Below are 10,634 nucleotides of genomic sequence, written 5' to 3' on the forward strand. Positions count from 1 at the left end.
GGGCTTTGGTCCTGAGAGAGGAGCTGCAGGCTTAGTTTGTGTCCTCATCCAGCCAAAGCATAAGAGGCTGTGACAAACCTTGAGATCCCCTTGATAACCATAAGGGCAGGCCAGGCTTTCTGAGCCCCTGGAGCTGATACCCCAGGGCTCACCTTCCTCTCTCTTTACAGTCCTGAGAGTCTGCGGAACCGCAACGATATCTTCTACCTGCAGCCCGAACGGTCGTGCATTGCCGAGTCCCCGCTCTGGTACTCGGTCATCCCCATGGACCGGAGTATGCTGGAGAGCATGCTGAACCGCATCCTGGCCGTCAGGGAGATCTATGAGGAGCACAGCCGGCTCAGCGGCCTGGAGGATGACATGGACTAAGCAAGGTGCTGCTGGGCTGGCTGCACTCCAGCCCTGGATGCCTGGTCTCCCTGCCTCCCACTGCAGGGCAGGGGCCGTGCAGCACGGGAGGGGACGGTGCTTGTGGCAGTGCTGTCCCTTCATCCTTACCGGACTTAGACATCCCATCCTACTCGTTACAGGCCTCTCCTATGTATATGGTCCCCGTGCTCAGCCCTGCCTCCTGTCCTGGCTGCTGAGTGAGCCGTCTTCCCCAGGGCCAGTCCCCACAGCACAGGTGTGACAGAGTCCCTGGGGCAGCTCCCCTTGCCCAGCCCTGTCCCCCTGCCCTACCCCCAGCCCTGCCCCTCTCCCCCTGCCCCAGGGCAGGAACTGCACAATATGGCAGAGCATCGCTGGGACCAGCGGCACCGAGGCCTTTAATTCCCTGTTCTTTTAGCATCCCCGTGGGAGGCTGCGGGTGGCACTGCAGGAACGGTTGCTCAGCTCCTATGCCGGGATGGCGTTTTCAAACCAGTGGGGAAGGACCACTGGCAGCCTGCGAGCTGTTGGGTCGGGGTGGGAGGTTTGGGCTGGCTGCAGGGAGGGGAGGGAGCTGGCACTGGAATGTGAGGGTAGAGACCTGGCCTTGCCACAGGGACACCTCCCTCCATTTTGTCAATGTCAGCAGAAAACTGATGGAGACAGGTCTGTGCCAGTGCTGCCCCTCTCTCCTTGTTGTCCCCTGTCTTGCTGTAACCCCGTTCCCTCGTGCGAGGTGCCATTGGTGGGTCCCTCTGCTCCAGCCAGGGGCTTGGGCAGCCCCTGTAGAAGCAAGGAGCTCTGTCTGGGTTCCCCCTCCCTCCCCAAAGCAGTGGGGTGCCAGTGCCCTGCCTGGGCAACCCTGGCTCTGGCTGTGCTGTTCCCTGCTGCCTCCTGCCCCCTCTCCTGTTCTGGTCGTTTTTCTTGAGCTGTACATGAGTCTCCTCTGAGCCTGTATATATTGTTCTGGGCCCTGGCCTGGGGCCATCTGTTCTGTGTTCACGTGGAGAGTGAGCCGCTCACCAGTCTTGTTGTAGTGATGCCAGGGCAGTAGGACTAACCCTGTGTCTCTGGAAACCATTCATTTCAAATAAAGATGCAGAAAACTCTGGGCAGCCCCTGCTTTCCCTCGAGGCAGGGTGGACACTGCAGGAGAGCGGGGTCAGTGCCCCACTGCTGCAGTGAACCTCACTCCTGTCCATCCCTGCCTGTGCTGCCCACCTTGTCTGGCTCCTGGTGCTCTGCCAGCTCTGGCATGAGAATCTGTGCCTGCTGGTGCCAGTTTGGCATGTCTTGCCTGTCTCTTGCCTGTAGGGCTGCAGCCCAACCCAAACCAGTGCTAGCCCTGCCCATGCAGTGTGTCCATGGGACGGAGCGATCGAAGAGCGATGCCACGGTGCCCGTGGGCAGAGCAGAAGTCAAGTGAGGTGCAGTGGGTGTTTATTTTCTCCCCAGGGCTGCCAGGCCCCAGCGCAGCCCTACTCTCAGCCCTGCTGCTCCCAGGATGCAAGGAGCGGCCAAGCCACGTCCCTGGGGACATGCCCAACCCTTGTGCTGGCCCTGGGGTCTATGTCACAAGCCTGGCAGGGCCCAGAGACAAAACCACAACTGTGACCACTCGTGCATCACGCGTCCCTGAGCATCCCCACAGGCCACGCTCACACTGCCAAGTCTGCCGCTCGCGCTTTCCCGTGAGACCCACTAGCCACCCCCAGCCATGCACTCGCCTTCCCCAGGGGTGCCAGGCCTTGCGGGGGTCTGCCAGCAGCCACAGGGCTGCCACCACCAGGCAGAGTGACGCGGGTGCTGCGGGACCCCGCAGGGCCACCGGGACGGGGCAGGATGCGGGACTTGGGGCCTGGCCCTTGCTGGCACTTGGTGAGACCCAGGTGGTAGATCTCCACCAGGTTGAGCAGCAGGGACACACAGGCCACCCCCAGCATGAAGAGAATGAAGATGGTCTTCTCAGTGGGCCGGGAGATGTAGCAGTTGACAGTGTTGGGGCAGGGCCAGCGGCTGCAGGTGTAGAGGGGCTTCAACTGGAACCCATACAAGGCATACTGGCCCACAATGAAGCCCACTTCCAAGAGAGCCTTGAAGACAACATTGCAGACGTATGTCCTTAGGATGGCCCCCCGCATGCAGACCCGTCCCCGCGTGTCCCCCTTGGGGAGCTGGGGCTGCCTGAGGCGCTGCCGCCTGGCCCCGCTGCTGGCCCGCGCTGCCGCTTGCTGCTGCGCCTTCTCCTCCAGGTGCACCAGGTGCAGGATGTGGCCCAGGTACACGAGGCTGGGTGTAGAGACAAAGATGATCTGCAGGACCCAGAAGCGGAGGTGGGAGATGGGGAAGGTGCTGTCATAGCAGGCGCTCTGGCAGCCGGGCTGCTGCGTGTCGCAGGAGAAGCCAGATAGCTCGTCGCCCCAGACCCGCTCAGCGGCCGCCCCCAGCACCAGGATGCGGAAGACGAAGAGGACGGTGAGCCAGACCTTCCCCACCACTGTGGAGTGCTCCTGGGCGCTCTCCAGCAGCCGCCCCAGCAGGCTCCAGTCCCCCATGGCACGTGCCGTGGTGCCCTGCAAGACAGCTGCCCTCCAGACACGGCCACCCCACAACCCGCTGAACCGCCAACCCATCCCCCCGGCCAGGCAGGCATGCAGGGACCCAACCCAGGGCTGCCCCTGGAGTGTCCCCACCCTGTGTCCTTAAGGTGCTGTGGGGAGGGCAGTGGGAACAAAGACCTCCAGCATGGAGCCCCGCCACGCTGGGAGCACCGTGGGGGGGACACCGTGGTGGCGATTGGACATGGGGACCCCTCACCGTTGGCAGGCGCGTGGGGCAGAGCCTGGTGCTCCCACGCCGGCGGATCCCCTCGGTGGGGCAGAGTGGGATGCTGCAGCCCCTTCCCAGCCGGTCCCCTGCTCCTCAGCGGGTGTGGACAGCCCACCCAGCGCTGCCACTCTCCTCGATGGTGGGCACGGGGTTATTGGGGCATGAGGGAGCTGCATGCCCCATTGGCTTTCCTTGTGACTGGCAGATGAAACAGCCACTGGGGAAACTTTTTCCCTTTATTTTTGGTCTGGGCACTTTTCTAAATATATTCGGAGCTGCAGGGGCTGGTACTGGGGGAGCGCAAGCCCTTGGACACTGCTCAATGCCACCCAGGGGTCACTGCTGCTGCATGCCAGCTGCTAGAGCACCACGGCCCCAGCCCAGCCCTGGTGCTGCCCCCCCCCAGCCCCTGGTGGCACCCACCTGGGCCATGGTGCAGGAATGTGCAGGGTGGGCATCCCGCACTGGCACCCCAGCCCCTGGCACAACCTGGCCAGAGCAGAAAGGAGGGAGGCAGCGCCTGAGAACAGAGATTTAATGGCCCGAGATGCTCTCCTGGCCAGATCAGCGCCTGAGGAATGGGGGGCTCTGCCCCATGCCACAGGGCCATGGGGCGGCTGTGGGACAGGGACGAGGGCTGGGGACCCCGCAGTTCTGGCCCTAGCAGGCAGAGCAGCGATCGCCCTTCTCCTGCAGGCCAGGGTTGCGGCGCAGCATGTCCTTGAGGGAGCCATCCTGCTCTGTCAGCAGCTGGTTGATCTCGTTCTGCTTGTACTCAGAGGAGAGCTTGTGCCCGTAGAAGGAGCCCTTCCCTGAGGAGGGGTTGGAGTTGTGCTGGCCTCGACGGGCACAGGCCCGCACCACCAGGTAGACCAGCTCCGCCATGTTGAGGACAATGCAGATGCTGGAGGTGACCAGCATGAAGACAGTGAAGATGGTCTTCTCAGTGGGCCGGGAGATGAAGCAGTCAACGATGTTGGGGCAGGGGTAAGCCTCGCACTTAACCAGCCGTACCATCTGGTAGCCCGGGTAGAGCATGTAGAAGATGTACATGAACACAGCCTCAAAGAGCAGCCTGAAGACCACACTGCAGACGTACGTCCACCACAGTGAACCTGATATGCGCATCTTGTGCTTCTTCACCTCCTCCATGTGCTTGGGGTCCCCGTGCCCTGTCAGCACCAGCAGCTTCTTCTCCTGGTGCTGCTGGTAGGCCACGTGCATGGCCACGAGGAGGGCTGGTGTGGTGACAAGGATGAGCTGCAGGGCCCATAGACGGATGTGGGAGATGGGGAAGAAGTGGTCATAGCATACGCTGTTGCAGCCAGGCTGCTGAGTGTTGCAGGTAAAGGCAGATTTCTCATCCCCCCAGACGCTCTCAGCTGCTACCACCAGCACCATTATCCGGAAGATGAAGATGACGGAGAGCCAGATGCGCCCGATGGCAGTGGAGTGGCGGTTCACCCCACTCAGCACCGTATAGAGGCCGGCCCAGTTCATTGTTCCTCACGTCTGCAGGATCGAGCAGCGAGAGACAGTGTCAGGAGCGGGAAGAGCCCCTGGCTGAGAGCCCCTGTGTCCCAGTCCTGGTGGCAGCAGCCCCAGGAGGGACCCGGGAGTAAGTGGCTGCTACAGCCCTGGCGGGTGGACAGCAGAATGGAAGGACAGCAGGATGGCAGCATGGCTGTTGCTGCTGACATGGCTCAGGACAGCGTTTTGGCCGGAGCAGGCAGGAGACTGGTTGGCCCTGCAGTGCCAGCTGTTCCTGCCCTGTCACCCCACACTGGCATGGGGATCCTGACCCATGGCTGCTGCAGAGGATGGAGGCAGAGCTCCCACACCTCTGCAGGGACCCTCAATCTGCACCCGACACTGAGCTCTCTGTCTGGGGGTGGACCCAAGGAGCTCCATGGGCTCCTCCGCACCAGCACCTCCCTGCCCTCATCCCCCCGTTCCCTGCAGCAGTGAGACCAGGGAGCCCCGAGCTGGGCACCCAGCACTGCCACATTCCTAGAGCCATCCCTGCCTGGGGTGCACAGGGTGACCTCCCCGCCAAGGACAGATTCCCTCCCTGCCAGGGCCACCCACCGGCACTGAGCAGCCCCTGGAGCTGCTTCCCACCCCAAGCATGAGGCCGGGGGGCTGGGACTTGCCCTCCGGCCACCCGCAGTGTGGAGGGTCCTGGCGGCGCGTACCTGCCAGTAAGGAAGGGTCCTTGCGAGCTGCCCCCAATGGCTCCTCTAAGGTCTCATGTCTCCTGCAGGAGAGCCCCGCTCTGCCTGCCCTCGTCTCTATCCGCCACTGCCCTGCACTGGAAGTCATATGCTGCTTTATAAACTATTTACATACAATGGGGCCTTTATTGGCTCCTGAACAACACACTTTAGCATTCAGATCCAACGCCCTGACTTCCGCCCACCCCGGCCAGACAAAGTCCCTGTGTGCTGCGTTCCTGCTGCCTGGCCCTGCACCCGCTCCCACCTCGCCCCGCGCCGGCCACAGGGTGCTCATCGCACCGCAGGCATCACTGGGCTGGACAACAACCCGGGGTGCCTGGGGGACCCTTCCCCAGGATTTATGGCAGATTGCAGCGGTGTGCTCGTCCCGCATGGTTGGCGTGGGGCAGCGTGACCGGAGCTGGGGTCTGGCTGCTCTCCAGCATGGCACTGAGCAGTCTGTGGGGACCCATGGGGCTGAGTGTGCTGGGTACAGCCCCCATGGGTCCCGCCATGCCCTCGAGGCTCTGCTGCCAGGGGGTTGGTGCCAGCAGCAACATCTGCGAGGGTGCTGCAGCTGCCCTGTGTGTGCCCTGTCCCGCTGGGGACATGGGAAAGAGTCCGACAGGGCGATGCTGGCTGGGCACTCAGTGCTGAGAGCCATGTGCCATGGGAGCAGTGCTCCTCTCCTGAGACCGGGCCACTGATGCTGCCTTACTGCTCGGAAAGGCTGGTGGAGGCAACAGCCCCTGCGCTTGCAGACCCCTTGTGCCCATGTCCCTCAGGGCTGGTGTCCCAGCCATACCATTGCGCTGTGTCACATACCCGCAGGGATGGTGTCATGTCCCTTGGGTTTTGTCCCCAAGCCTCAGGTGGGGAGCAGAACACCCAGTAAAACCCACGAGCTGGGGGCCCAGAGGGTGGCGGGGAAACAATGCCATCCTAAATGTCACCTCTACCCCTTAGCCCGGGGTGCCAGTGTCTGGAGCCTGGAGCACAAACGGTGGTGGGCAAAGACCCTTCAGTGAAGCTGCAGGGAGGGCAGCCAGTGCCCAGGCCATGCTCTGCTCCTCACCCCACTCCCTGCCATGGGGGCCAGCACCCCTGGCTCTGCCCCTCCAGCCCACAGCTGAGCCCTCTGCAGCCCCCACCCTGGACTCCCCCGTGCTCCCTAGCTGGGAGATGTGTGGCCACCCCCGCAGCAGTGCCATGCCCAGCAGCCTCTCACCTCAGCACCAGGACAGGCAAAGCTCTTGGGGAGCGCAGCAACCTTAGCCTCCAGTGTAGCACCCTGGACTTTATACTCCCCTCCGTCACGTCACCCACCCCCTCCCAAACAGCCTTGCTCCTTCCAAGGCTTGCTCCTTGCCAAGTAAACACTGCAGGTGTGTCCAGCCCGCACTCACACCACTGAGGCACCCCTGGCACCCACCACCACAGCTGAGCATCCCTTGGGGACAGCCCAGGGGCCACCACAGCACCGAGTCAGCGCCAGCCCCCCAGAATGGTTTCTGTGGGAGCTCCGTGGTCCCCCTGGCCACGCTCCCCTGCTGTGAGCATCCTTCCCGCCATGTCTCCTGCAAGCTGGGCACGTGGCGGAGCCCCACTCTCCATCCCAGGGGATGGCTCTGGACACCCCCAGCACCCAAAGCACCTTGATCCCCGGCTGCAGCCTGCCAGCTGGTCCCTGGGGAGCCACCAACACTCAGATTTAATGTGTAAAAGCACAGCCGGGAAAGGCAAACAGCCTGTCAACCATTAACCCAGCTAACGGCCCACTCCAAGGTCCCGCTGACCAGCACCCCGAGTGGCCTTGCAGCATGCCAGGACATGACCTCTCTGCCCTGCTTTTTAGGGCCCCGGGGTGGGCTGCAGGACGCTGCACACCATCCCCTGCATGAGGATGGCAGCGGTAGCGCTGTACTCCACATGAGGATGGCAGGCTGACATTGTGGGGTGGTGAGGGGAGACGGGGGGGGGGTCCCCCCGAAGCGCGGCGGGGACGGTGGGCTGTGAGGGGCCGGGGATCGCCGGGCATGCGGGGCGGGTGGGGCCGGCCGGGGCCGCAATCTCGGCCCGTGATAAACCGCCGGCTGAGTCACCAGCGCCCGGCGGTGAGCGGGAGGGGCCGCAGCCGCCGGCCCCGCCCTGGCCGCGCACCCGGGGCCCGGGACATGCGGCGGGACCGGGGGGGGCCCTGCCCGGAGCGGAGTGTGGAAGGGGGGCAGGCAGAGGCGGAGCACTGGGGAGTGTCAGGGGGCAAACTGGGATGACAGTATAGGCAAGGGGCTGGTGGGGACAGGCTGGAGGGGGTCAGGCTGGGTGGGGGCACTGGGAAATTCTTGGGCGGCGGGGGGCAGACTGGTGGGCAATGGGGGATTTGTGGGATGAGCTAAGGGGGAGATGTGTGGACATGGGACTCAGGGGGGAGCTGCAAGAGCCAGGCTGTGGGGGGCACTGGGGGACACTGGGAGCCAGGTTGGCGGCACTGGGGGCTCCAGGAGGCCGGGGGGCAGCGGAGCGCGGCGGTGGGCGGGGGGGGTGGTCGTCGCCCGCCGTGACGGCTGTGCCTGGTCGCGCCAGCAGGTGGCGCTGCGGGGCCGAGTCGGGCCGGGCCGGGGGGCGGCGGGGCCGCTCCCACCCGGGGGGGCTCGGCACGTGGGAATCCACCTAAAAATATAGTAACAATCGAGGAAAAACAGGAAAGAGGGAGGAGGAACCCGGGGCGTTGCTGTCCAGCCCAGTGCCCGCCCAGTGTCTTCAGCGGGAGGTGACGGGAGTACCGGGAGCCCCGGGGGTGGGCGGGGGCGCGGGCAGCCCCCTCGCCCTCCCGGGGCAGCCGCTGGCCTGTGGGCCCGGGCCGCGGGCACCGCCGCCTGTTTGCAACAGGCACAACTGTTGCGCAAAAGCCAGCGGTCAAGGACAGGCTGTACGAATAGGCTGTCGCCGGCGCTGCCTCCAGTGCTCGGAAAACTGCACTGTCCTAGACTGCGTGGACCAGAAACAGGCTCTTTGTTAATGACGTTAATCGTGAGGTTAATTTGGTGTCTGAAGTTGCAGCAAAGAGCTTGGGGACGTGGGCACATTGAACGCAGACAAGCTGATGAGATAGGCAGGGCTGGGCCAACATCCGGATGGTGGGATGGGGGTGACGCAGCTACTAGCACCTTGCTGGGGTCAGAGATCTCACAGCCCAGCAGTCTGTGCTGGTACAGCGGAGGAAATCAAGCTCCAGCCATCACTGAAACACCTCTGCTGCCAGGAGGAAAAGGGTGCTGCAGGGCAGGCTCTCAGAGCGCCCCTTCCCCTGCCATCCCGCCCTAGGCAGGGCTGGCCCCCTGCATGGCTCAGCCTTGCTCCAGGCTGGGTGGCTGCTGCAGCACAGGGTCAGGCTTGGGCTGACGGGCAGCACAGGCATCCCTGGATCCAGGCTGCTGCCCTCGGAGAGAAACACCCTCTGGTTTGAGTCAGCTCTGCCGGGAAGGGCATTGGCAGTGGGTAAGCACAGAAATCCTTTTGCCGCTGCAGCATGGGGCGAAGAGGGTTGCAGCGCATGGTGTACCAGCTTGTTCTGTCCACCTGTAGGTCTGCTGTCCTGTGTCTTGTGTACCCCAGGGCTGTGGGGACGAGGACACTGTCCTAGTGATGCTACTGTGCAGAGTAGCATCCTTGCTCTCCTGCTGGCTGTGGCTCCTGGAGCAGGCAGGAGCCAGGCATAGGTCACTCATCCCCTCCCCATGCCAGAGACAGCTTTGTGGTTCCGTTCCCTTGTGCTTCTCTTTGCCAGCAGCCCTAAATATGTCCCCTGAAGCTAAGGATGTCCAACAATCATCACAGAGATGTTAACTGCACATACCCTCTGGGACACAGTATCCCCTGGGCTTTGCCATGTCTCCAGAGAAATGTTGCTGATGCTCAAGGACACCTTGGACAGATGGCAGTAGCGTCATAGAAATGTGTTGTCTGTCACCAGCTTGCCCTTGAGCTTCTAGCTGGGGTGGCCATGCTGGCACATGGGACAGCAGGCAGCTGAAGCCATGCAAGGATGAGGAGGGAGGACAGAAGGGCAGGGCAAGCCGCTGTTCTGGGGCAGAAAGGCATCTCCCCTTCATGAGGGCACTAGGCACCGCAGTGTGGTGATGCCAGCATCACTGAAATGGGCCGCTGGCCACCAGGCAGGGCTGGCCCGGCTGCTTGCACTGCAGTGAGACAGCTACTGTGGGAGGTGTGCTGTGGAGCACCAGCATTTCCATGGAAACCCGTCCCCGTGGCCTGATGTGGGTTTTTCATCTTGGTTCCTCTTGCAGTTGTTCACTGAACCGGGGTACCCAGTGGCTGCAAGGGAGGTCCCTGGGACTGCAGTTCTGTGGACGGCTGGCTGGGTCGGAGCAGAGGGGCCAGCAGCTGGGGCAGCGCTGGCTGGGGCTGCGGGTCAGGGCTTGAAGTGGGCAGCTATCCCCTGCCCAGACAGCTGAGCCCGCAGGGAGCAGCTCTGCCCATCGGCATGGAAAAGCTCAGGGGAAGGCAGCCCCGTGCCCTGGGTGGGAGTCCCATCAGCCCATCCGAGTCCCATCGTGGCTTGGCTCTGCTGCTACCTGTCTCAAGCTGTCCACCACATCCCTACCCTTGGCAGCACAGCACAGCAGGTCACGCTGCCTGTCTCCAGCACCTTCCTCACCCTCTCCATCTGCCCCATGGTGAGGAACGTGCTGCCATCCCAGACTGGTGTCCCCAGGCCACGCACACGCTGCCCGCCCTGTGCTGCAGCTCCAGGGCACAGGCTGGCGGGGGCTGCAGGATCCCCACATTGGGCAGCACCAGGGGCCATGGTGGGGTCTGGACAGAGGCTGGAGCACAGTGCTGAGCAGGGTCACATGTGCCAGTGGCACTGCGGCTGCAAGGGACCCCTGGGAAAGCAGGGCAGAGCCCCCCTCTGTCCCCCCGGCCCCCCTGGCTCGGGGCCTGGCCCTGGCTCTGCTGCCTGCATGCTGCCTGGAGGCGATTCAGGCCTCATGCCTGGTTTCCATGGCAACTCCAGTTGAAATTACATTAAAAAGAAATGAAACCAGCGGCTTTTCTGGTTGGCAAGCAGGGGGAGGGGAGCTGTGCTGGGAAAGGCTGGGAGGTGGGGTGAGCTCGGTGGGAGGGGGCTGTGGGGCAGATGAGGTCCCACATGGGGTTCCAGTGCTGGGGTGGGCTCAGCAGGGCTGGCAGCATGAG

General features: G+C 63.5%; 3 protein-coding genes across 8 annotated transcripts in view; 1 reads left to right on the plus strand and 2 right to left on the minus strand.

The window, feature by feature from the left end:
* Positions 1 to 901, plus strand: part of ZMYM3 (zinc finger MYM-type containing 3) — a 32,255-nt gene extending 31,354 nt beyond the window's left edge. For 4 of the 6 annotated variants that reach the window (XM_065643599.1, XM_065643598.1, XM_065643597.1 and 1 more), the window contains one exon: positions 171 to 901. In XM_065643599.1, coding sequence (XP_065499671.1) covers positions 171 to 369 — 199 coding nt within the window. In that variant the 3' untranslated portion in view covers positions 370 to 901. The remainder of the gene's footprint in view (positions 1 to 170) is intronic. The other 2 variants (XR_010606893.1, XM_065643600.1) reach the window with 2 other exon arrangements.
* A 1,126-nt stretch (positions 902 to 2,027) lies between these two features.
* Positions 2,028 to 3,002, minus strand: LOC135993617 (gap junction alpha-3 protein-like). Its single transcript, XM_065643610.1, has one exon. It carries the CDS (start codon positions 3,000 to 3,002, stop codon positions 2,028 to 2,030), a length of 975 nt encoding a protein of 324 aa, XP_065499682.1.
* A 753-nt stretch (positions 3,003 to 3,755) lies between these two features.
* Positions 3,756 to 5,471, minus strand: GJB1 (gap junction protein beta 1). The gene is made up of 2 exons (XM_065643346.1): positions 5,394 to 5,471; positions 3,756 to 4,710 (listed from the first exon to the last, which is right to left on the minus strand). The coding sequence occupies exon 2, from the start codon at positions 4,696 to 4,698 to the stop codon at positions 3,859 to 3,861; it is 840 nt and encodes a 279-aa protein (XP_065499418.1). The 5' UTR covers positions 4,699 to 4,710; positions 5,394 to 5,471; the 3' UTR covers positions 3,756 to 3,858.
* Between the last annotated feature and the right edge of the window lie 5,163 nt (positions 5,472 to 10,634).

Source organism: Caloenas nicobarica, chromosome 12, assembly GCF_036013445.1.
Source record: "Caloenas nicobarica isolate bCalNic1 chromosome 12, bCalNic1.hap1, whole genome shotgun sequence".
Classification (NCBI taxonomy): domain Eukaryota; kingdom Metazoa; phylum Chordata; class Aves; order Columbiformes; family Columbidae; genus Caloenas; species Caloenas nicobarica.